We start from the raw sequence: 26,940 nt of genomic DNA, 5'->3' as shown, positions 1-26,940 counted from the left end.
TTGTCGTCCATCTTTTTTCATCTCACTTGCTGCTGTCTCCTTGCGTTTGCAAGTAGGAGATGTTTGTAAGTTGGATGTTTGAAAGTAGGGGCCTGCCCTATATTATAGCGGTATGTACTGGGTACAGAGCACGCAGACAGCACGCACTATCTCCTAACACTACTGACTGCAAGCTCTATTATTAACCACTTGTTAGCCCAATGTTTGCATAAAGTGAAAGATGAAGTTATGCTGAGTAAATAGATATCAAACATGTCACTCTTCAAAATTGCACATGCCCGTGGAATGGCGCCAAACGTCGCTACTTAAAAAATCCCCATAGGCGACGCTTTAATTTTTTTTTTACTGGTTACATGTTTTGAGTTGCAGAGGAGGTCTAGGACTAGAATTATTGCTCTCGCTCTAACATTCTCGGCGATACCTCACATGTGTGGCACATGCGAGCACATGGGGACATGGGCGCTTTAATTTTTATTTTATTTTTTTATTGTTCATTTTACTTTATTTATTTTAGTTTGACATTTTTTTCCCCAAAAATATATTTTTGATCACTTTTATTCCTATTACAAGAAATGTAAACATCCCTTGTAATAGGAATATGGGGTGACAGGTCCTCTTTACAGTGAAATCTGGGGGGTCAATATGACCTCACATCTCACCTCTAGGCTGGGAAGCCTGAAATAAAAAATAAAAAAAAGATTCTGGCTTTGATCGTACTGGCGAGTTGGTAGAAGCACCGGAGGGCGGTGAGGGGTGGGGGGCGTCTATGGCTGGGTATTTCAGGGTATCACCGAGTATGGCTGGGTATCTCTGAGTATGGCTGGGTATGGCAATTTATGGCAGGGTATTACAGAGTATTGGCGGGGTATTGGCGGGTACTACAGAGTAATAGCAGGGTACTGCAGAGTATTGGGTGGTACTACAGAGTAATGGCAGGGTACTGCAGAGTATTGGGGGTACTGCAGAGTAATGGCGGGTACTGCAGAGTATTGGGGGGTACTGCAGAGTAATGGGGGTTACTGCAGAGTAATGGGGGGTACTGCAGAGTAATGGCAGGGTACTGCACTGCAGAGTAATGGCAGGGTACTGCACTGCAGAGTAATGGCGGGGTACTGCAGAGTAATGGCAGGGTACTGCAGAGTATGCACTGGTATTGCAGAGTATTGGCAGGGAATTGAGGGGTTAAATTCGGTGAGCAGCGATGTGGGCACTGCAGATGCAGCCCACATCGCTGCTGACACCGATCTCTTTCCCCTCCGCTGTACCGATCGGTACAGAGAGGGGAGGGAGGAACAGGCGTCATAACATGACACCGGTTTGTTTCCAAGTGATCACTCCGTCATTTGACCGTGATCCGTGATGCGACCCGGCGGTCACGGATGCTCTCGAGTGCGCACACCTCGGGGCACGCGAGAGCAGAATTCTGGGAGGCCGTTAATTAACGGCCTCTCAGAGTTAAACAACCGCCCTGAAGCCGTTAATCGGCAATGGGCAGTTGTCAAGTGGTTAAAGCTAGATCACTAGCTATATAGGTGAGGTGAATATAGTGGTGTATACTGCAGTCAGGGCACAGACAACAACCACTACACAGCAGCAAGATAGGAAATCAGCCAAAAACGATTGGTGTGTACTGTGTTGAAGGTACACAGAACACCCACTGCTTCAGATGCTAAGTAACACACTACACGAGGCCGCCTCAAAGGCGGCCTTATATAGTGTGGGGCATGCACTACACAGCCTGAGCTATGATTGGCCACAGGCAGGATGCCTGTGACCAATCATGGCTCTCCTCGCTGCCGGCGCTGCGATTGGCCAAGCATGCGGGGTCACAGTGCATGCTTGGCCAATCATGGGGCAGCAATGCACTGCGCCACTGCAGTGCATTGTGGTCCGCGCGCGCGTCACTCGAATTTTGACGCGAACGGCCCAAACGTTCGGAATTCGCCGAACGGCCGAACAGCCAATGCTCGAGTCGAACATACGTTCGACTCGAACACGAAGCTCATCCCTAGCTAGCTGCCATAACCTCAGTAGCCTCTTCTTCAGTGAGCGGTCCAGTTTGGATAAAAGTGGTCTCAACAGCAGATTTGCCACAAGATCCCTTTTAATAGGCAGCTGGAGAGAGGACCCGTCCCACTGCCCTCTGGTGCCCTCGACCGCTTGCCGATGGAGGAGATCGGATCCTTCTCCCTGTTAGGTATGGAGATGAGTGAGGGGAAGATGGCCCCCACCCATCTCCATACCATTGCAGGGTGGAAGCAACGTCAAAACTTTACTTCCACCCATAGCTCTTAAAAGGGACATTTTTGTTTTATTGAATTTTAGTGTAAATATGAGATCTGAGGTTCCCCACAAAAGCTTAATCTACAAGCTGAGGTCTATAGGCATGGACCATAGGGTAGGTACCTAGATAGAAACTGGCTACAGCGGCTTGTCCAAAGGATCGTGATAACTAAATGTGTACTCAGAATGGTCTAAAGTGGTCAGTGGGGTACACCAGGGCTCTGTCCTGGGACCAATTCTGTTTCATTTATTTATAAATTACATAGGAAATTGAATAAATTGCTCAATCTCAGTGTTTGCTGACACAAAAATATGCAGGGCAATAACACAGCAGGATATAGAAACTTTACAAGAGGACCTGAATAAAGTAATTGAGTGGGCTACTACATGGCAAATGAATTTTAATACTGGTAAATGTAAGGTAATGCACTTGGGAGGTAAAAATATAAAAGGAAAGTTACTCTTTAGGGGGAGAATCTTTAGGGGCTTCCAGGATGGAGAAGGATCTAGGGGTCCTAGTAGAAGACAGACTGAGCAATAGCATGCAGTGTCAAACTGCGGCTTCCAAAGCCAGCAGAATATTTGCATGAATTAAAAAGGATATTTACTCCAGAGATAAGACAATTATTTTGCAAATTTATAAAACTCTGGTTCGACTACATTTGGAGTATTCCATCCAGTTCATGGTCACCAATCCTCCAAAAGGATGTGCTGGAACTGGAGAAAGTCCAGAGAAGGGCAACTAAAATTATTATGGGGACTGTAGGATCTCAATTATGAGGAATGACTACAAGCACTAAATTTATTCTCACTGGAGAAAAGACGCTTAAGAGAGGATATGATTACGATGTACAAATATCGCAATGGTGATCCATAAGTATGAAGTGAAGGGAAATCTCTCCAATGAAACAAAGACGGCAAAAATAAACCTTATATGGGTTATAACCCTTCCTTACTCTATCCAAAAAAAAAAGTTTTGCCTATAGTTCTACTTGAATGATTGTTTCTAGAGTTACATAGTATGTCCACTGTTTGTTAACCCTCAATCCAGTGTAAGGCTGGCAGATGAACCCAGAAATGAAACACGTAACAGCGAGTCAGGAAAATCAGCAAGTGGTCCTTATCGGTATAGAACTGTAAACTGTCCACATGGTGGAAAGTCCTTACCTGGTTAGCTGGGCAAGTAAATGGTTATGGAGACATGCTGAAATTATAAATGCTAGACAGCAGGCATTAACATACATCTTCTACAATACTGATGAATAGTATACAGTGCATCCAGAAAGTATTCACAACGCTTCACTTTTTCCACATTTTGTTATGTTACAGCTTTATTCCAAAATTGATTACATTTATTAATTTCCTCAAAACTCTACAAACAATATAATGACAACATGAAAGAAGCTTGTTTGAAATCTTTGCAGATGTATTAAAAAAAAAAAAAATCTAAAAAAAAAAAAATCACATGTACATAAGTATTCACAGCCTTTGCTAAATACTTTGTTGAAGCACCTTTGGTACACCTATTTTGGGCAATTTCTCCCATTCTTCCATGCAGGACCTCTCAAGCTCCATTAGGTTGGATGGGGAGCGTCGGTGCACAGCCATTTTCAGATCGCTCCAGAGATGTTCAATAGGGTTCAAGTCTGTTGATCTTCCGAGAAGAAGCTACGCTAATAGAGCAAGCGAAGCGCTTTGACGTCACACCTTGACGCAGGCCAGGTATTGCAATAGCGGAGAGTGAGGACGCTGGCTGGATGGTAACAATGTCCTTTGTGAACAAGCTACATAATAGCGGTGGTTAATTTAATTCCTAATGGACAACCGGAGCACTGTCTGAGTCCTAACAAAAAATCTATTCAATGGACGTGGGTTGCTCTTGGGTTACACTGAGGAGTCGTGTCCATTAGGCAATAAAAGGCCGAACTGTGATAGCCGGAAAAACGCTGATGTGGTGAAACATCCACACGCTGACCTAGCATGGCAGTGGTAACGTATGGAAAGACTTTTTGAAGTTGCCTTAAAAAATGTTTTGAATCTTCCTGGATCTAATTATTGCAGCGTGTGATTGGTTTTTTGATATCGGTGGAAGCCAGTTGTTGCCAGATCTGTTTGAACTGATCAGTAGCTAAATAATGTGCATCTTTACTAACTGCCGCTACCAAAAGGGCAGTGTATGTATGGACAAATCCTCTACAGCAAGGTTACTTGGCTAAAAATCCATATGAATACCAGATGGGAGTTTAATTGATTTATGCCAATAGAAAATGAACTGCACCTTATAGTATTGGATACTTTGTACCTACGATCTAAAAGAAGCGGTTACCAAGCCGGAAACATTTGAGTTTTGTCAAACTGATGTTTATGCTATTTAGTCCATATCCCTTCCTCTAATTTTATTCCCTCTCCTCAGCTTGCTCCAAACTATTGTTTAACCGTTTAGTGACCACTTAGGATTATAGAACCAATGTTTGCCTAGATTACTTTAAACCTTGGTATTAAACAATAGCGGTTACCATAGCTTATAGCAATTGGTCCGGACCTGCGTTGTGTGTTGTGTTAATGTTTTTTTATGTGTGTCCTGTGAGTTTTATTTGTCGGGGGTGAATTTAATGTCTATTTGTGTGGGCAACCTTTATGAACTGCACTTGGTTTTAATAAATTATTTGTGACATAAATGGTTAATTTTTGAACATAATAATAAAAATATATTGCTTAAAATTAATCAATTTGATATTGAACTATTTATTATTGCCAACAGTAACCTCTTCACAGTGCAGGTCTACCGGCCTGTACCCCCCTCTTTTTCCTATACGCTAATGGGTTACGGCAATAACGCCCTAAAGGGCGAATGATTCAATTTTTGGTCACTTGAATTGACCTATCACTAGTGGGCATTTTGCACTCCCTTTCCCCTAGTTTTTGCTATATAGGGTTCAAGTCTGGGCTACTCAAAGACATTCACAAAGTTGTCCCGTAGGCACTCCTTTGTTATCTTGGCTGTGTGCTTAGGGTCATTGTCATTTGTCTCAGAGGTCTACAAACAATTTCTTGGACTTTATGGCTTGGTTGGTGCTCTGGCATGCACTGTTAACTGTGGGACTTCATATAGACAGGTGTGTGCCTTTCCAAATCATGTCCAGTCAACTAAATTTACCACCGGTGGACTTCAATCAAGTTGTAGAAACATTTCAAGGATGATCGGTGGAAACAGGATGCACGTGAGCTCAATTTTGAGTGTCATGGCAAACAAAGGCTGTGAATACTTACTGTATGTACGTGATTTTTTTTTCCACTGTAAAAACATTTGCAAGGATTCCAACAAACTTTTTTCACATTGTCATTATGGGGTATTGCTTATAGAATTTTGAGGAAAATAATGAATTGAATCCATTTTGGAATAAGGCTGTAACATAAAATGTAGAAAAAGTGAAGCGCTGTGAATATTTTCTGGATGCACTGCAGATAGGATGAGGATCGCAAATATATGGTTTGATACAGACTACATTTTCATTACTGAGCTATTATTTGATATTCAGCTATCCCTATAATGGCACTCTTAGGCAGATAAAACATGAGCAGTCTACAACATGTTGCTGTCATTCTGTACAACACTATGATAGTTTATGCTGAGAGCTGACTCAGAGGACAAAGGTCTATAGAAAGAGATAGTGAAATGAATTACTACAGCATCTCAGAGATTACCACATCTTCAGTCGATCTCCTGCTAATCAGGACTACTTTTGTCCTTTATTGCACTTTGTTGGAATAAAGGTTACTGGGGATGCATTGTAGAGCTGTGTTAGCATATAATTTAGCAATATAATATTTGGGCGGCACAGTGGTGTAGTGGGTAGCACTCTCGCCATGACACTACCATGACACTACCTGCTTGGAGTTTGCATGTTTTCCCTGTGCCTGCGTGGGTTTCGTCCGGGTACTCCAGTTTCCTCCCACACTCCAAAGACATGCTGGTAGGTTAACTGGCTTCTGTCTAAAATTGGCCCTAGTATATGAATGTGAGATAAGGACCTTAGAGTGTAAGCTCCTTGAGGGTAGGGACCAAGGTGAATGTACAATGTATGTATAGCGCTGCGTAAATTGACGGCACTATGTAAGTACCTTAACCACTACAATACAGGGCACTTTCACCCCCTTCCTTCCCAGCCCAATTTTCAGCTTTCATCGCTCTAGCGCTTTCAATAACAATTGCGCGGTCATGCTACACTGTACCCAAATGAAATGGTTATCATTTTGTTCGCATAAATAGAGCTTTATTTTGGTGTTATTTATTCACGACTCCGTTTTTTATTTTTTGCGATATAAGCGCAAAAAAAGCGGAAATTTGGAAAAAAAAAACAATATTTTATTTTTTCTATTTGAAAATAAATCCAATAAAATCAAATTTTGTCATAAATTTAAGCCAAAATGTATTCTGCTACATGTTTTTGGTAAAAAAAAATTCCGTTAAGTGTATAATAATTGGTTTGTGTGATCAGGGACATATGTACGCAAATGATCATGTACATATGTGTGCTAATGATCACGTACATATGTGTGCAGATAATCATTGGGACATGTGATTTTAGTGGGACATATGTGTGGGACATGTTTTTATTATTGGGGACATGTGTTTTTATTATTTGGGGACATGTATGTTTTGGGGACATGTGTGTTTTGGGGACATATGTGGGGACTGTGTTTGTACTGTGTGGTGTGTTGTGTGTTGACACTAGACTGATGATCAGTGAGTAAAAAAGCTGTAAAAAACAGCTCATACTCACTGATCATCAGCCGGCTGCAGCGTTCTGCTCTCCTCTCCTCAGCGATGACTTCCGTGTGAGGAGAGGAGAGCCGATTGCCTAGCAACCGGCTGTTTGTTTACATCACATGACGGCCGTGATTGGGCACGGCCGTCATGTGATCAGGAGGGCCAATCACAGAGCCCTCCTGCCGATCTGAGATGTGCCGTGTCCGGGTGACACGAGCACATTGGGATCGCGCCGCTGCGCGGGCACGCGCGATCCCACTACTTCTGAAGGACGTTCCTGAACGGCCTATCAGGAGTAGACGGCTCCCACCCGGCCGTATATATGCATTGGCTGGGTGGGAAGTGGTTAAATAATAATATTAAAAGAACGTTTAACCATTAGCAGCTGGCTGAATCAGGGCCATGTCCTAGATAGATACAATGCCTTCAAAAAGTATACATACCCCTTGAAATTTTCCCCAATTTTGCCAAGCTGCAACCAAATATATTTTATTGGGATTTTATGTGATGGACCAACACAAAGTGGCACATAATTATAAAGTAGAAGGAAAAGGATTTACAATTTTTTTTACAAATATATATCTGAAAAGTGTGGCATGCATTTGTGTTCAGTCCCCTTTACTCTGATACCCCCACCTAAAATCCAGTGGAACCAATTGCCTCCATAAGTCACCTAATTAATAGCATTCACCTGTGTGTAATTTAATATCAGTATAAATACAGCTGTTCTGTGAAGCCCTCTGAAGTTTTAGAGAACCTTCGTGAACAAACCGCATCATGAAGGCCAAGTAATACACCAGACAGGTCAGGGTAAAGCAGTGGAGAAGTTTAACTAGATGCTGACCGCCGACCGTTGAAATGCCTGCCAGGCGGCGCACCTATTGTGGCGGGAGGCCGTCATATGACGGCCTCCCGTTTAAACAGGGAATGCGCGCAATCGTGCGCGTGCATCCCTGTTTCTTCGGCGGCGGCATATCACGGAGACACCGCTCGCCACCGAACGGGGTGAACAGCCATTGGTTATGGCTGTTTACCACATGATCGGCCGTGATGAAGTCACGGCCGATCACACATGGTCACACCCCGGCTGTGCACGGCGCATGTGCGCGATCACGTGCACGTCGGTGGCGGCGTGTTCCCCGGGAACACTGCTCATCACCGACGCTGGTAAACAGCCATTGGCCGGCGGTTTACCCACGTGATCGGCTGTGATCCTTTCACAGCCGATCACTAAAATGTAAACAAACCGCGGTAACGTGATGTTACCGGGTTGTTCTCCTCACACACCGATCGTGTGTGAGGAGGAGATTGCGGTAACATCTCGTTACTGCCTAGTGTACACCAATCACACCGATTGCCCCCCCCCCCAATAAAGAGGACCTGTCACCACCCCTCATAGTACCTGTCAATCACAGTTCATCAAAGTATTTGAGTACCTGTCCCAGCCCATCAGAGTACCCGAGTACCTGTCCCAGCCCATCAGAGTACCCGAGTACCTGTCCCAGCACATCAGAGTACCCAAATACCTATCACGGCCCATCAGAGTACTCGAGTACCTGTCACGGCACATCAGGGTACCCGAGTACCTGTCCCAGCCCATCAGAGTACCCGAGTACCTGTCCCAGCACATCAGAGTACCCGAATACCTATCACGGCCCATCAGAGTACCCGAGTACCTGTCACAGTCCATCAGGGTACCCGTCACAGTCCATCAGGGTACCCGAGTACCTGTCACAGTCCATCAGGGTTCCCTGAGTACCTGTCACGGCACATCAGGGTACCCGAGTACCTGTCACGGCACATCAGGGTACCCGAGTACCTGTCACGGCACATCAGGGTACCCGAGTACCTGTCACGGCACATCAGGGTACCCGAGTACCTGTCACGGCACATCAGGGTACCCGAGTACCTGTCACGGTCCATCAGAGTACCCGAGTACCTGTCACAGTCCATCATGGTACCCGAGTACCTTTCACAGTCCATCAGGGTACCCGAGTACCTGTCACAGTCCATCAGAGTACCCAAGTACCTGTCACGGTTCAACAGTGTACCCGAGTACCTGTCACAGCCCATCATAGTACCCGAGTACCTGTCACAGCCCATCATAGTACCAGAGTACCTGTCACAGCCCATCAAAGTACCCGAGTAGCTGTCACAGCCCATCAGAGTACCCGAGTACCTGTCCCAGTCCATCAGAATACCCGAGTACCTGTCCCAGTTCATCTGAGTACCCGAGTACCTGTCCCAGTTCATCTGAGTACCCGAGTACCTGTCACAGTCCATATGAGTACCTGTCACTGCCCTTCAGAGTACCCAAATACCAGTCACCAAGCCATCAGAGTACCCCGAGTACCTGTCACCAGGCCATCAGAGTACCCCGAGTACCTGTCACCAGGCCATTAGAGTACCCGAGTACCTGTCACCAGGCCATCAGAGTACCCGAGTACCTGTCACCAGGCCATCAGAGTACCTATCTCCAGCCCATCAGAGTACCCGAGTACCTATTTGCAGCCCATGTCTCATAGAATATACGTTGGGATGTTTGCTTTCCAAAATGGGGTCATTTTGTGGGTAATTTCACTGTCCTGGTGGTCGAGGACCTTCAAAAGTGTGATGGGTAGGAATGAAATGAGATGTGTCATTTATGCTCCTAGAACGCCTGAACGTACTACTTCAATATTCGGCCTCTCTATGTGGCCAGGCTGTGTAAAAGTCCTACACATGTGGTATCGCCATACTCGGGAGGAGTAGCAGAATGTGTTGTGGGTTGTAATTTTTGCTATATACATGCTATGTGTTAGAAATATCTCATAAATTGACAATTTTGTGTAAAAAAAATTTTTTTCCACATATTCCAAAAACTTCTGGAAAAAAAAGTAACCATTCAAAAGACTCATTATGCCTCACAGATTATACTTCGGGGTGTTTGCTTTCCAAAATGGGGTCATTTTATGGGAAATTCCATTGTCCTGGTACTCCAGGGCCTTCAAAAGTGTAATATGTGGTTGAGAAATGAGATGCGTAATTTTTGCTCGTAGAACGTCTGAAGGTACTACATCAATTTTGGTGCGCTGTATGTGGCCAGGCTGTGTAAAAGTCTCACACATGTGGTATCGCCGTACTCGGGAAGAGTAGCAAAATGTATTTTGGGGTGTAATTTGTTGTATGCATATGTTGTGTGTGAGAAATAACCTGATAATATGACAATTTTGTAAAAAAAAAATAGTAAAAAAAAAAATCTTCATTTTGCAAAGAATTGTGGGGAAAAAAAATGACAACTTAAAAAAACTCATCATGCTACTTACTTAATACCTTGGAATGTCTACTTTGTAAAAAGGGGTCATTTGGGGGGTATTTGTACTTTCCTGACTTGTTAGGCCCCTTTCACACTGACGTCCCGTTCAGGCACACCTGTCAGTTTTTCAGGCGGACCTGAACGGGTGCTCCATAGAGCTCTATGGAGCGTCGGATGTCAGCGGTGACATGTCCGCTGACATCCGACCCGCTCCGATCCGAAAAAGTGTAACAGAGGAAAAAGCTATTTTTCCATCCGTCTGCGGATCGGATTGGGTGACGACGGGCACTACGGTCCGTCGTTATCCGATCTCCCATAGGGGAGAGCGGCGCTGTGACAGGTCCGTCCCTGCACAGTGTGCAGAGACAGACCTGTCATCTTCCTGCTCAGCGGTGATCGACGGAGTGATCCCCGCTGAGCAAACGGATATCCACGGGGCGGAGCAGAACTGATCCGCCCCATGTGAAAGGACCCTTAGTGTTTCAAGAAATGAGATACACCTGATGTACTGAAGGCCTGATCAGATGTGATCAATTTTCAGCGATTGGCACCATAGTTTGTAGACTCTATAACTTCCACAAAGCCCAAATAATATATACTAATGTGGGTTATTTTTACCAAAGATATGTAGCAGTATAAATTTTGGTCAAAATGTATGAAGAAAAATTACTAATTAGCAAAAATTTATGACAAAAACAAAGAAAAAGGCATTTTTTTTCACAAAATTTACATTTTATTTTATTTATAGCACAAAAAATAAAACTCACTAGTGATTAAATACCACTAAAAGAAAGCTCTATTTGTGTGGAAAAAAGGACACAAGTTTCATATGGGTACAGTGTTGCATGACTGAGTAATTGTCATTCAAACTGTGAGAGCGCTGAAAGCTGAAAATTGGTCTGGTCAGGAAGGGGGTGTAACTGCACTGTATTGAGGGGGTTAAAGCAGGGTTAGGTTCTAAAAAAACAAACAAAAAAAACTCAAGCTTTGAACATCTCACGGAGCACGGTCCAATCCTTCATCCAAAAATGGAAAGAGTATGGCACAACTGCAAACCTACCAAGACATGGCCAGCCACCTAAACTGATAGGCCTGGGCAAGGAGAGCATTAATTGGAGTAATTAAGTGGCCAAGAGGTCCATGGCAACTCTGAGAGGAGCTACAGAGAACCACAGCTCAGGTGGGAAACAGTGCACTCCACAAATCTGGCCTTTATGGAAGAGTGGCAAGAAGAAAGCTATTTGCAGTTTGCAAGAAGCCATGTGGGGGACACAGCAAACATGTGGAAGAAGGTGCTTTAGTCAGATGAGACCAAAATTTTACTTTTTGGCCTAAAAGCAAAAATGCTATGTGTAGCAGAAAACTAACACTGCACATCACCCTGAACACACCATCCCCACTGTGAAACATGGTGATGGCAGCATTATGTTGTGGAGATACTTTTCTTCAGCAGGGACTGGGAAGCTGGTCAGTGTTGAGGGGGAAGATGGGAGCCAAATACAGGGCAACCTTAGAATAAAAATTGTAAAAGAAGGGAAGAAAAAAGGGGCTCAGCATAGAAACTCACTGCAGCATATGTAGATTGATACATTTATTGTTACAAAAAGTTTAATGTTATTTAAAAAAAAAAATCAAACACAAACCTTTGCCATACCACAATAAAATCTTAAAGCCCTTTCACACTGAGCCACGGGCAGCGTTGGCGGCGCTAAATGTAAGTTCTAGTCACTCTTTAAGTGTGTTATTCCTTTTTTATCCCTTTGCTTATGGCTAACCTTAGAAGAAAACCTGTTAGTGTCTGCAAAGGACTTGAGTCTGGGGCAGAGGCTCACCTTCCAGCAGAACGACCCTAAACATACAGCCAGAGCTACAATAGAATGGTTTAGCAAAGTATTCACTCCCTTGGCATTTTCCGTGTTTTGTTGCCTCACAACCTGGAATTAACATGGATTGTTGGAGGATTAGCCTCATTTAAATTTACAGAACAAGCCCACAACTTTGAAGATATTTTTGTTTTTATTGTGAAGCAAACAACAAATAGGACAAAATAACAGAAAAAGTCAATGTGCATAACTATTCACCCCCCTAAAGTCAATACTTTGTAGAGCCACCTTTTGCGGCATTCACAGCTCCAAGTCACTTTGGATAAGACTCTATGAAGCTGCCACATCTTACTCCCTGGGATTGTCGCCCATGCCTCCTTGCAAAACTGCTCCAGCTCCTTCAAGTTGGATGGTTTGCGCTTGTGAACAGCAATATTTAAGTCTGACCACAGATTTTATACTGGATTGAGGTCTGGGCTTTGACCAGGCCATTCCAACACATTTACAGGTTTCCCCTTAAACCACTCAAGTGTTACTTTAGCAGCGCGTTTGGGGTCATTGTCCTGCTGGAAGGTGAACCTCCGTCCTAGCCTCAAATCACACAGAGTGGTATAGGTTTTACTCAAGAATATCCCTGTATTTAGCACCAGCAATCTTTCCCTCGACTCTGACCAGTTTTCCAGTCCCAACTGCTGAAAAAGGATGATGTTCTTTGGGTGATGTGATGCTTTGGGTTTGCATACTGGGCGGGACTGCGAACCAAGCAAAGCCGAATACACAGTAGAGTCGGCTCGGTCTTTTTCGGCAGCGCTCGCTCCAGAAACAGCAGGGAGGCGGGACTACGAGCGGAGCCGAGCAGGCGGCTCTGTCTTTTTCGGCATCGGGATATTTAAACATGGGCAAGGCTGCAAACGGCGCTGGGCAGACTGGAAATGACACTGGCAAGCTGCAAATGACACTCTGCAAGGCTGCAAACAGCGCTGGGCAAGCTGCAAATGACACTGATCATTCTGCAATGATGGACAAGGCTGCAGATGCACACTGATAAGGCTGCATTGACGGGCATTTAAATGTAAGTTTTTTTTTTCCTTAAACTTCCCTCCTAAAACTTTTTTCCTTAAAATGCCCTCCTAAACTTGGGGTGCCTGTTATACCCCGATAAATACGGTATGTGACTTCTGAAGGTAATTTGTTGCACCAGAGCTTTTTATGGGCTTCATAACAAAGGGGGTGAATACATACGCACGTGTCAATTATCAGGGTTTTTTTTTTTTCCTGAAAAAGTTTTATGTATTTATTTTTCACATTTTACATCACCAACTTAGACTAGACTAGTGTGTTTTGATCCATCGCATGTAATTCAGATAAAAAACAAACAAACATTAAACTAAAGGCTGTAATGTAACAAAATAGGTAAAAAGCAAAGGGGGTGAATACTTTTGCAAGGCACTGTAAATTCAATTCAGAATCTGTGGCAAGACTGGAAAATTGCTGTTCACAGATGCTCTCCATCCAATCTGACAGAGCTTGGCGCGAGCCTTGCAAAAAAAGAATGGGAGGAAATTTCACTCTAGATGTACAAAGCTGGTAGAGACATACCCAAAGGACTTTCAGCTGTAAATGCAGTGAAAGGTGGTTCTACAAAGTATTGACTCAGGGCTGAATACAAATGCATGTCACACTTTTCAGATATTTGTAAAACAATTTTAAAAACCATATATAAATTTTCCTTCCACTTCATAATTATGTGCCACTTTGTGTTGATCGATCACATAAAATACATTTTCATTTTTGGCTGCAACATGACAAAATGTGGAAAATTTAAAGGGGTATGAATACTTTTTTTAAAGGCACTGTAAGATTTAAAAACTTAAATTTGTGATACACTATCAATAAACTGACATTTTAAACAAAATGTGGGTGCAGTTATACATATGAGGCATATTTACAAAGCAGTGAATCTGACAGTTAGCCAACATTCTCTTGCGCAGTATCTTCCAGGTTCATGTGATTTTATTCTTCACCAGTGAATGTTTGGTGAAATTCACATTCACTACTTTATAAATAAATAATTATAAATAAAAACTGAGTGTATAACATCTTCATTCGGAAACGTGACATTTAAAAAAAATAAAAAAATAAAAAAAAACACCACACAAGACACATTTTGATTTTTCATAGAAATGTAATTAGGGGCAGGATGCAGTGCATGTCAATACAAAGATTGCCATCTGAACAGAAAGACAACTCCATCAAACTGTTCTTACACCATTGTCTAAATACAGAACACTTCACATCCCAAATCCCTCAGACAAAATACAAAAAGGTCATCTAAAAAGGGTTATAAATAGGTCATTTGTTGCCACAAAAATAGATTTTCAAATACAAAAAAAAAAAAAAAAAAAAAAAAAAAAAAGTTTTCACAGAATTTTAGGAACATAAATTGTACCTATCCAACTGGATTTATGTAGCTTGTGGAGCACAAAATGTGATAAAAAGGACATCTTTTGAAAGGGCATGTTTGGAAGAATCAAGGGTACAAAAATATAGGTTTTCTTTATGTAGGACTCTTACAACCATTCCATGGCCATACACATGGGAAGCTAAGGCACTGACGTCATACAGTAGAGAACAAAAGCTGGTAACTAAAGCCATTTTAGACACTTAGCAGGAAGCAGGGTATACTTTTGTATTGTACAAACATTTTCTGTGAGGAGAGTGGCGAATGCATTGTACTTATCACTGGGCCCTGGATTCAAAGATATTTTAGGTGCAAATGCAGGCATAACCTTGCCATGATGAAGGCTTAGGGCGAAACACGTCAACATTTTGGATGATGTTACTGCTATGATAAAGTTTTCTATGGAGAAGCTGTCGAGTTGCCAGCTAGTACTTGTTATGGATTCACTGTAAACTCAATTAGCCAGAGCACCGACCACTCTGCACAGCAACGGCATTTTATAGCGGTAGCGCTTGGGTGAGTTTTCTCTTGATATTTTAGGTGCAAAGGTGAGGCCATGGCATGCATTGCAAGCAAACTGTTGTCTCAAAAACCCGGACAGACATCTATGAGGCAGACTATTAATTTTGGCCACAATAGCTCACAGGAGGCAAAAGAATGCCAGGACCCAAATGTCACAGCCAGAGATTTCTAAATTGGGGGTAAGGAGGGAAATCGAAAGCACATCATTACTACCCCAATCCAAAAGACTTAGCGACCCTTAGGTTCTTTATACCTAGCTCTCCAAAGATCAAACACCGCAATAGGCCTGACTTAGTTTCACTTTGCTACCAGGAAATACATTTCTGGCCTCATCGCTAAGCATTGCCCACTGCCATCACACTTAAACAGTAAGGTTTCTCGTACCGGATAGCAGAATGACTGTTTATAAAAGCCATCAGGTCAGGGAAAACCAGGCCCCAGTACCAATGAAAAATGTAATCAAAGAAGCACCTTAGAGGCGTTTCTGCCAATAAAGGTAATCGCAGACAAGTAATTGTTTTTAACATCAGATTTAACAGGCAGTGGAATGCATTTTCACTACATAGCGCAGTATATAGACAAGTTAGATCTCAACTGTCATTCAGAAAACAAAAGTAGGGGGGAGACTAACATTCCATCATAACAGCAGCCACCCTCACAAGGTATTCTCTTCTTGAGGCAGCTTTATTAATATAAAAACACAAAAAAGGAACATCATTCTACGTCATTTGACACAGACTGTGGCAGGGGAGCATAATGCACCGATTGTATGGCTGGCTTTTGAACACATGGCACATTTAGTTTTCCAAAAACACTGGAATTGGTTAATTTGTTTCTAAAATATTGCACACAGGAGTGAATAATTCGTCCCAATTCCAGACCAGCAGGGAATTGAGATGATTTATGGCCAGTGGAAATTCTTGAATATCAGTTGATTTGCCAAAACTCCTTTTCATTTTATTAATGATATTTTGTAACCGATATGGGGGTCTCCCCTCACCCCCCAATTTAGCCTTGTATCATGTGACCAGGTAAGGCATCTAAGAAGGAGTATTAAAGGGCTTGGTGCTCATCATGCTGGTATTTAGAGATGGGAGTTGACCTTTCAAAGTGCCCCTATGGTGCTGAAATCTTTCACATTTATATCAGCGTGAAAGACCTCACATATGCTGATCTACAACTGATGTTCCAGCCTATTCCCCTGGTGTGCTGACCTCATGCCCTTTACTAAAGGGGCATATACTGTATGTTTAAAAAAAAGCTGAAAAGAAAAAATGCCACTGGAACTGTGGAAGACCACATAGGCAGACTGGGTAGATTGCCTGTAGAGCTCATCTCTGTACACCACATAGGGCTGGGTTCAGGTGGACATCTCTCAGTAGCTGTTACAGATGTAGTTGTGCACTGCTGCTTTATGGCTGTCACTTTAACAAAATTTCAAATGTGCCAACTTGTCATCTTTAAAAATATATACAAAATAATACAGATGTTGATTTTCAGAAAGTTCCCAAGAGCCCATGGAAGTAGTAGGGCCAGTTGATAACCTCAATGAATCAGAACATCATACTACACTTCACTTTGTAGACACCTGACCCAAGCCTAAATTCACAAATGCCAGCCATACACTGAGTTTCAGGCAGTTCCCAATGAACCGGCTAAAGTTTTCCTGTTGGCCCCTCCCACCATACTTTAGCTGACAGTTTTCTCCCTGGTGCCATCAATTTTCAGTCAAACACCAGCTGCAGTTGGGATATTCTGACAGGCGCCATCTGAATACATCTGAAAACTATATTGAAAAGCAATAAGCATGCAAACATCAGATTGAAGGCTAAGCTGACACACAGGGTCCCAAAATAATTGTATACACAGGAGATACTGACATGACTCCCACGGTCCTAGAGCACTATGCTGGCATAGGTCTACCATTGAGATCCCCAGTTCGTACCCTCTTGAAGCCAGTGTTTGACTGTTAGAGAAGCACAATTCCAGATTACCACATTTTAAGCGATACGTTTTAAGCATCCACCTTAAGACGAACAGGCTTTACTGAGCAGGATTTTATGATAGAAAAATTTGAGCAGTTTCCAAAGCCCATTTATTTTCCTATGTACTGCAATCACCGATTTCACTTTTCAGGTAATCAGGGACAACTCTCCCAAACATTTCATATGCAAAAGAAATGCTTGCAAAAATCTTGCAAATGTTTTTTCTAAAAATATTAGATCAATGAACAAAGGATTATATAAATAAGAGGGGAAAAAAAAAAAAAACTGTCACCAAAACCGTGTGAGGAAAAAATAAAAAATAAAAGTGTCAGTCCTGACATCTTAGAAGGCAAAAAGCGACACACGAACCCTGCACCAAAGGTGGGCAATTAAATCTTTTGATGTCTCAAAAGCAATAAACAGTTAGGCAGACATCACAGACCTCCTTTGCTTTAGATCTTTGTAGACTTGGCATATCCATTGGCTTCAAACAATGCACACTTATAACTGTGTAGATGTTCACCTGTATTAGTAATTTAAAACAAATATTGGATCATGTCCTCCACAAGTGAATCTCCCCAGTGTTCTGGGATTATGGCATTAGAGTTCTTTGCTAGCAAACTGGGCAAAGCACAGTCTGTAAAGCTTTGTGGCTGAGATGTGTTTTCACATAATGTAGGTGTGGATCATGCCAATTCAGATAAGCGACACGGCCTTCGGAACTCTTGACCCCGTTCATGGATCCATTTATTGGATACTGTAAAAACAAAAATGTTGTTTTAGCTGCATTTTATGTAGAGTATTGGTTCACAGTATGTCTCGTTCTAAAAAAGGTACCCATATAGTATTTATGGGGCTAGCCCAATCCTACCGATTCTAGCAGGGTTGAATGATGTTCATTACATCAGTGGGTTCCTTCAGATTTTAGTGGACATCTCTAGCTTACAGAATTTGGGTGATTGGATTGGACTAGTAGCCAAGCTGGAATCACCTACCAAAACCAGTTTGCCAGCAGATAGCACTGGCATTGCAGAGTGGTGCAAACTCATACAATCTGAGTGTACATATCTGTGTCTGCTGGCTAGGTAATATCTCTGCCCACGTAGTTAAATTTAAAGTCTTACTTAAGATTTATTTTAGCCCCTTTTCTTTGCTTTATGTTGGTGCCATATTAAAAAGGTAAGGTCCCTTCAACTGTCTTAATTCATACACCAACCATTGTTATGCTCACTCAGGAGCTCGGAGACATATAACCGTGCCTAGTCTACTCTCCTTTTAACTGTGCTTTTCTTCTGTTTATAATTTAATATTGTTATGCACTGCCAAGAAGACAATTCACAACTGCCAGACATTCTGGTGGTCTCCAAATACCCAATATTTGTGCAAAAGTCTTAGACTCAGACATACAAGTAAAAGGTATTAAAGTGATTGTAAAGCTTTTTTTTTGTTTTTTTAATTTAGATAAACATATTATACTTACCTGCTTTGAGCAGTGGTTTTACAGAGAGTGGCCCAAATCCTCCACTTCTCAGGTCCCACCCCGGCACTCCTGGTTCCTCCCTCCTGTCGGTTTCCCCCAAAGCAAGCAGCTAGCTATGGGGGCACCTGAGCCGCTGCTCAGTGTGTCCATCCACACAGTAAGGTCCAACCCCATCAGTCTCCTGATTGATTCACTGGCTGTGATTGACAGCAGTGGGAGCCAATGGGTCCTGCTGCTGCCAATAGCCAATCAGGAGTGCGAGTCCCTGGAGAGGCAAGGCTCTCATGGACATCACTGGATCAAAAAGGGAATCGAGTAAGTATTGGGAGGGGGGACTGGTGCGAACAGTTTTTTTGTACCTTCATGCATTCTATGCAAACACCTTGTGCTTTTACAACCACTTTACGGGATAAATCAAAATTTATACACAAAAAGTCTCACAGTGCTAAAAACGGAGTAGTGGGATGTGGTGGTGACAGTGATTGCACACAGAAGTGCTTACATTCAAGCATCAAGATAAATTACGTAGCTTATATGAGAATGTAGGAGCTGGTGGAGTTCTTGCTATAATTTTTGTAGTCTGCTTTCTTTCATGACTGGTCGTGACTGGTTCTCGTAAACCTCTCAAATATCTTTTGTGCCATCGGCCATCACTGCTTTATGTACCGCTATATAGAAAACAAAAAAAAAAACCACACCCCACCACACCCACAAAAGTGGCAGAGAAGTAGCCAATACAAGATCATAATACCAGCCCTGTTTCTTTTTATTTTCCATCTACTTTTGCCTTGCAGTTTGTGGCAAGTAAAAAAAAAAAAGACTGCAGTGTTAAATGTTTCTTCCCATTTGTGAAGACTAAAACCACTTTATGACCATTGATTTAATGCAGACAGAGGAGCATATACCATTATATCTTTGTCTGAATATGCTAAGCAGGACAACGCACATTGACAAGATGCTCATACTCACCCCATTTATTCCCAACTAATACAGGACAGGCTGCATGTCTTGTACTATAATCTCCTTCTCCACTTTCAAAGAGATTGTACCAGAACACCGCAGTACCCTATGGAAAAATTGAAACATGTACAGTTATAGCTAATGATTTTTAGAACTAGATTTCAACTATAGTCCTTAAAGTGTTACTAAACCCACAACAGTAAAAATCAGTCTGTATATGCAGTAAGAGAATGAAAATTCCTTCTACAAGCTTTAACCAGTGCTTAGCAGGACATGGACAGAAGTCACAAAACTGCTGATGAGAAAAGATATTTAGCAGTTTAGGTTTACTAAAATAATTGCATTTTCATATTTTGTGTACTGTGGGAGACCAGATATGGTGAATGCAGGGTCCTGGTTTAGTAACACTTTAAAAAGGCTAAGAATACAGTGAAAAGAACAATACCATAAATATGATGAATCCTAACCAATATAAAGTAGTATCGATGTTGCCTTAGCCTCCAATATTATATATTTAATATTCAAAATTAATATGTAATATTAAATATTGCTATTTACATCACTATTTTTCTAGGTAAATAACAAAAACTGGCACATTTTTTCCTCAAAACAAACTTTTTCAATGGTCTACCCCATCATTTCTTACATAAAGTATCAGATTAGGAGCAAATATACTAAATGTCTTATGTCTTGCTACTCAAAAGCCCAAATCAATCCAGTCTGAAGGTATGCATAATTTCAATAGGTACCGAAATCAAAGGACTAGTCTGAACTTAGAGGGCTGCAAGATTAACTTCCTTGTCCCATGACAGGGTTGGGCCACTTACAAGGTGATGAGCCAAATGCTCATCCATACCCAGAAGTGCCAGACATTTCACATTGCTTGGAGTTGGGGGGGGGGGGGGGGGGACTAAGTGACCACATAGGCAAAAGAAAGGTTTACTTTAACAATTATACTTCATATTTCAATTTAGTCATATAGATGACATATGGATAGGGGATTGCCGGCTGTACCCAGTTATGGTATGCTTTTTGGCGTGGAAAATTTCTACAAAAAAAGTTTTTATTTCAGTTAAACTCATAAAATTTAGGTAGCTATGTTAAAGTAATACATAACTGCACAATTCTACAGAATTATAAAATTATATAAAAACAGGGCATTGTACCTTTTTAGGGTAAACTGCTGCTCCTACTTCTGGGAAAACTGTAGCACCACCCGCCTCCACGTCACTCATCTGCAAGAATTAACTTTTTCACTTTCACAGCAACATAAATACAATTATAAGCTTGACCAATTCCTTGTTAAAATTCTATGTAGTCTTCTCAAAGCAATAGTACGATTTCTAAATGTGATTTCTGCAGGTAACAGGGGACTATTGAAGACTGCCATCAGCCTGTTTGTGCATTTCCCTGCAGAAACCAGCAACAGGGAAACTAATGGGTGGGTGCTCCATGTCAATTCAGACTGAATGGTGGAAATCGTGATTTAGATATTGTTGGCTGTGTGTTGAGTTATTTTGAGTGGACAGCAAATTTACACTGTTATAGAAGCTGTAAACGCACTACTTTAAACATTGTAGCAAAGTGTAATTTCTTCAGTGTTGTCACATGAAAAGATATAATTAAATAAAAAATGTGAGGTGTACTCACTTTTGTGAGATACTGTATATGTATTTTTTCATGCAATTTATATAGTTTACCTTGGTGTTGTGACTCGATAAAAGTCCCATGGGCTAAAGACAGTTGTGGTGTATAGATTATTAAAGTGGAGCTCCATCCAAAAGGGAAAGCTCTGCTTGTTTGTACCCTCCCCTGCCACATTTGGCACTTTGGGGGGGGGGGATACCTGGTTTTGATAGGTACCCATTCCCACTTCTGAGTAAGATTGTCACACCAATCTCAGAGTATTTCCAGCCCTGCCTCCTTCCCGCTGCCTTCTGGGACACACACACAGGTCTCAGAAGACGCAGGGATTCAGAATTCATAAAGGAGTAGCATGACTCGCGCATGCGCAGTAGGAAACCGGCTGTGAAGGCTTCACTGACGGTTTCCCTTAGTTAAGATGCTGATGCCTACACATTGGTGCTGGCATCGCTGGATGCCTGGACAGGCAAATCTCCTTATATTAAAAGTCAGCAGCTATAGTATTTGTAGCTGCTAACATTTTTTTTTTTGTCCAGACTGAAGCTCCTCTTTAAAAGTGATTGTAAAGTCTTTTTTTTTAAAAAGAAAAAAGACTTTACAAACATGTCATACTTACCTGCTCTGTGCAGTGGATTTGCACAGGGCAGCCCAGATCCTCCTCTTCTCAGGTGCGTCTTCTGCACTCCTGGCCCCTTCCTCCTGTCAAGTGTCCCAACAGCAAGCAGCTTGCCATCAGGACACCCGAGCCAAGCTGCAGCTCCATGTGTCTATTCAGATGCAGAGCCGCAGTTTGGCCCCGCCCTCTCGCCTGATTGGCTTACTGACTTTGAGAGCTGCGGGAGCCAACGGCGCTGCTGCTGTGTCTCAGCCAATCAGAGCGTCTTGGACGGCCGAGAGACTCATGGATATCACTGGACAAAGATGGGGCTCAGGTAAGTATTTAGGGGTGCTGGGGAGTCTGCTGCACACAGTTCTTTTTTTTATCTTAATAAATAGAATGCATTAAGATAAAAAAACCTTCTGCCTTTACAACTCCTTTAAGTAAATATGCATAACTTTTTTATAAAACGAAGGCAAACTTATTTTAGCTACGCTTTACTTTTTGGTCACAGGGGCACATTTACTTTTGTGACCCAAAGTCGGCTAAGAGCTGTTGCCCATTATAATGTGATGGGGTAGACCTGCAAAAATTTGGGAAGCATTCGGACAATATTGTCGAGATCCATCCAGCTGTCTGACTGACAGCTGCTTCTGCCTTTCAAGGCCATCCACCCCCTCCCCAGCCTTTCATTCCAGTAGCAGAGTGGGGTGCAGTAACTGACAGTCATTGTTCTCCACTGCAAGCAGATGGAGCTGCTGGCTGATTAACAGTCATGTGATCAATCAGTTCTTGGTCTTCGAGCTGGTATGGGACAGCTGCAGTGTCACACGAATGCTGCAACATGGAGGTCGACCATGTATTTGTTAAACCCAAACTTTTTAATTTCAGTTTCAGAAGCTTTGCATACACTCACACACCCTATTTCATCTTGCTTTCAGGTGTATATATAATTAGTCTGCATTTGCTTGTTTACTACTATTTTTTATTTTATTTTTTTAAGATAGATTTGGGATAGAGAAGCAGTTTTATTTATTTTTTAACCATTTCAGGTCTGTTTGCCATCTGTCCTACAGAGAACACATGTACAAGTGCAAATCTCTCTAAAAAACAGAGCAACTCCTGTCCAAGACAGTTGTCCATTTGGATTTTCCATCACTTTGTCTTGGTGACAATCAGCAGGATAATTAGGCTGCTTTCACACTGGGGCGGTGCGGGCGTCGGCGGTAAAGTGCCGCTATTTTTAGCGGCGCTTTACTGTCGTTTTAGCGGCGGTCTGCGGGCGCTAGTGGGGTGGTTTTAACCCCCGCTAGCGGCCGAAAAAGGGTTAAACCCGCCCGCAAAGCGCCGCTGCAGCGGCGCTTTGCCGGCGGCATTGCCGCGCTGTCCCATTGATTTCAATGGGTAGGAGCGGTGAATACACCGCTCCAAAGATGCGGCTAGCAGGACTTTTTTCACTGTCCTGCCAGCGCACCGCCCCAGTGTGAAAGCCCTCCGGCTTTCACACTGGAGTGAAAGGGCCCGGTTTTTTTCAGGCGCTACACAGGCGCTATTTTTAGCGCTGTAACGCCTGAATACCGCCCCAGTGTGAAAGCAGCCTTAGAGGGGAAATCTTCACAGCAGGGATGTGGACAGCAGAAAAAAAAAAAAAAATCTGATAAGGGTTCTCATCCTTCCCTATTCAAAGGTTTAGATGCCGACTCATTTTAAATCCTGCCTGGGTAAAGTGGCACCTTTTACAAACATCTCCGCAAAAAAAAAAAAAAAAAAAAGACAACCAAGATACACAGAGCGAATTTATTTCCTGCAACTTGCAAGAGAATCCAGCAGGCTGGTTGTAACCAAGTTGATCAAGCGATAAACTTAGTACATTCAGCTTACCCATTAAAGGTTCAAATCTTGACTAGAACAGTGTATGGCTGGCCTACCACAGCTTTAAGAAAAGGAGAATCAGACCTTAATCATTTTCTCAACATGTGGCATCAAATATATTAACCTTGATTTACAGAAAAGATCAAAGAGGTGGCAATACTGGTGCCATTTTGAACTGATGAAATATATTTTTGCCTGCACCAAATTTGACTTTACAGACACTTCAGCAGTCATAAGAACAGAGATAAGACAATGGTCTTTTAGTCTGCATTAACTTACATAAAACAACCACGTAGCAATTCTGTTGCCTGTACCAAGCTCTTTAAAAGCATCAGGTTCATCTTTCTGTGGAAAGCCAAAAGTTAGTTTAGTGTGACACCCTTTGTAAAAGCAAAAACATCCAAATGTTATTTGTTCTGTTCAACAGGGAATTGGTTGCCCAGATGTGTTAATGGCATTCTAATAAAGCTAATCACAATTGTCAGAATTATTGGGAGGCATTCAATTTAGAACAATGCAGAAACATGCTCAGACACAGCATTAATAGATCAATCACTGATCAGGTTTTACAAAAAAAAAAAAAAAAGACTTTCAAACATCACTCAGGTTTTGATCCCACAAATCAAATTTCATGCTGTAAAACCACCAGAAGAATTATTAAAGTTTAACTCACGTGGAGTGATAAAAAATTGTGACATTCCAGTTAAAGTGAAGCTCCAGGCAAATAAAAAAAAAAAATCTGACAGGTCAAGATTTATTGATTAAAATTTTCAAAAGTTTCTAGATCTTAAAATATTGTAAGCATAACTTGTCATATTATCCCTGCATAATCTCACGCGTTGTGAAATCAGCCATACACAGTTTAAAAAATGAAGCCAATTCAGGGCACATTCACACTGGATGCAGTGGGAATGCATTGGGTGGCTATTTCAGTGTAGTCTCACAGCATAAGAAGGGAAAATATGCCTTGCCTCCTTATCTGTACTGTGCACAGTGTTGCAGTGGTGTGCGACAGTGTACGCTGATAAAAAGTACTGCGTGCAATACTTTTTTTCAGTGCAACATGGTGTGAGGCAATCCACAGCTTCACACAGTGCAGTGGCCAATTGAACTTTATGAGATGTCTGTGTGACATTTCAATAAAGTTTGTACAGTGAACAGTGTGATGCACCGAGATTGCAACTGGACTGAACCACACACCAGCTGCTGCATTTGAATGCAGCAGCTGGTGTTAACATACCTCAACTACAGGAGATGAGAATGTATACACAAACTTGAATATTTTCATAAATTATCCAATCACATGGAGAGCAAGTTATGTATATCATCTGCACAAGACTGGATAATTGTGAAGGTAAGTGAATATTCAAACCATTTATTCTGTGAACATTCACATCCCCTTTAGTAAATCAGTGTATTGTCAACACTAATCTGGATAGACCAAGAATGCTTAGGAGGTGCTACATATGATATGCAATGGCCCTCTGATTAAGTGCATTCAGTAAAACGCCTTACCTGTCTGCAGTCAGCCACAAAACTTGTAGGATTCATGCATCCAGCTTAAAAGTAAAGATGGCTACCCTAATGCTCACCGTTTCCTTAAAAAGCTTTTTAGGCTTTAGCATGCATTTTGTGAGCTGTATTCAACGCTCAAAGAGTAGTGCTGAAGGGGGCTTTCAAGTAAACCTGTGCTTTGCTTAAGGGACAGGCTTGCTGAATGGCAAACAGGGCACTAGGGAGTATTTGGAGGGAAACACTAGTCCCGAATGAACAAAACACAGGTTCTCTCCTAGTCTTAGTTTACAATTGCAGTTGGCGTTTTGACTGCTCCCATTTGTGGCATTGCATCAAAAATTACACCCTCAATCAGCCTGTTGTGTTCGTCAGGCATTACTGCTGCAGAACATGACACATTTAAGCGAATGGGGGCATGCCAAATGCGTGAGAAAGGAGCATGCCTAACCCCCCATTCTCAGTGCGCATGCTCAGAAATAAGTCTCCAAATGCCCGGAGACATCAGCGTACTAGTCACTGCACTTCACCGGCATTCCAGTCCTCCCTCTAGTTCATCTATAGTGAACAACTGGGTCCTGGACCCAGTGGCCATGAAAAAACCCAGCAAAAATGCTGCCTCTCACCTAACATGGACTTTTACTAACACATGTGAGTGGATTTTATACCCTTTATCCCAATAAAATCTTTTTACAGCCTGCATTTAGAGGCGTCCTTGTCCCTTCTCTTGTGGTTGTGGAGCAGGATTCGCATTCAAAATAGTCTGTTTGCCGGTCATAAAGAACTCAGGCATTAGGGACGTGGTAGCATTGCCTCCTAAATGTCGGTTATCTGCATTGCGAAAAGTGAGCCACCACAGATCACTCTTCACCAAATGACATGTATAAACAAACCCTTAGAAATTTGCTGAAAGCTATATAAATGTCTGCTCTTCAGATTAGCATTTATATCTAGACTATGTGCCCTAGTCCGAATAGTGAGATATTATACACTCAGCAGTTCATGGTATATTGTATGGAACAATTGCAGGCTTGAGCAACTTGCAGGAGAAAGGTTAAAACAAGGTAGATCTCAGCAGTGCGACGATTCACACAGGAGACACAAGAAGTTGCATAAAACAAAATGATTGTGTCACCTTAGTGCTGTCTGTGGCCTAAAGATTACAGGCAACTTGGACAACTAAACGTTCAAAATATATACAGATTTTAAGAATATAATATTAGAGAATAATAGATAGATATATCTATCTATCTATCACACACGTCCAAGTGCATATCTGGCTGGAGTTCCACTTTAAATATATTTGTATTGTTGCTCATCTAGATTCATATGGTGATTTTAGATATTCGACAAAATAGATTAAGTTACAATTGGTGCAATTGAAGGTTGGACACACATATATAGCTGAAACCCGGAACCAGCACATCCACCAAGTCAGTCTAGTGCACATTGCCTTCAATCCACTACAAAGGAAGGGCACATATGCACCAGGACAGGTTTCTGGCAAAGCAGAGGTGATATGGCTGCTTTCTGTGACCAGTGTGTTACTTGCCCGTGCAAAGTCAAAGTGAGGTTCATACTGTCCGCCCATTCCATAATTTGCCACCTGAAAGAGACAAGGAGACAATGCATGGTAGTATTCATCTGTTCGCTGGGAAAAAGGGACTTACCCTTCCAAAATCAAAATGGGGCTCATACTGCCCTCCAACACCATAGTTGGCCACCTATGAGAAG

At 42.2% G+C, this 26,940-nt stretch overlaps 1 protein-coding gene across 4 annotated transcripts in view; it reads right to left on the bottom strand.

Moving 5' to 3' along the window:
- Nucleotides 1-14,337: 14,337 nt before the first annotated feature.
- P4HA1 (prolyl 4-hydroxylase subunit alpha 1) overlaps nt 14,338-26,940 on the bottom strand; it is a 90,744-nt gene continuing 78,141 nt past the window's right edge. For 2 of the 4 annotated variants that reach the window (XM_077454397.1, XM_077454398.1), the window contains exons 11-15: nt 26,877-26,930; nt 23,974-24,039; nt 20,747-20,815; nt 19,590-19,686; nt 14,338-17,897 (exon numbers count right to left, since the gene is read on the bottom strand). In XM_077454397.1, coding sequence (XP_077310523.1) covers nt 17,827-17,897; nt 19,590-19,686; nt 20,747-20,815; nt 23,974-24,039; nt 26,877-26,930 — 357 coding nt within the window. In that variant the 3' untranslated portion in view covers nt 14,338-17,826. Of the gene's footprint in view, nt 17,898-19,589; nt 19,687-20,746; nt 20,816-23,973; nt 24,040-26,482; nt 26,813-26,876; nt 26,931-26,940 lie in introns of those variants that run through there. The other 2 variants (XM_077454400.1, XM_077454399.1) reach the window with 2 other exon arrangements.

Source organism: Lithobates pipiens, unplaced genomic scaffold (assembly GCF_037356315.1).
Source record: "Lithobates pipiens isolate NorthernLeopardFrog02 unplaced genomic scaffold, aLitPip1_a1.2 Scaffold_25, whole genome shotgun sequence".
Lineage (NCBI taxonomy): Eukaryota > Metazoa > Chordata > Amphibia > Anura > Ranidae > Lithobates > Lithobates pipiens.
This window is presented reverse-complemented; position numbering and strand designations above follow the sequence as displayed.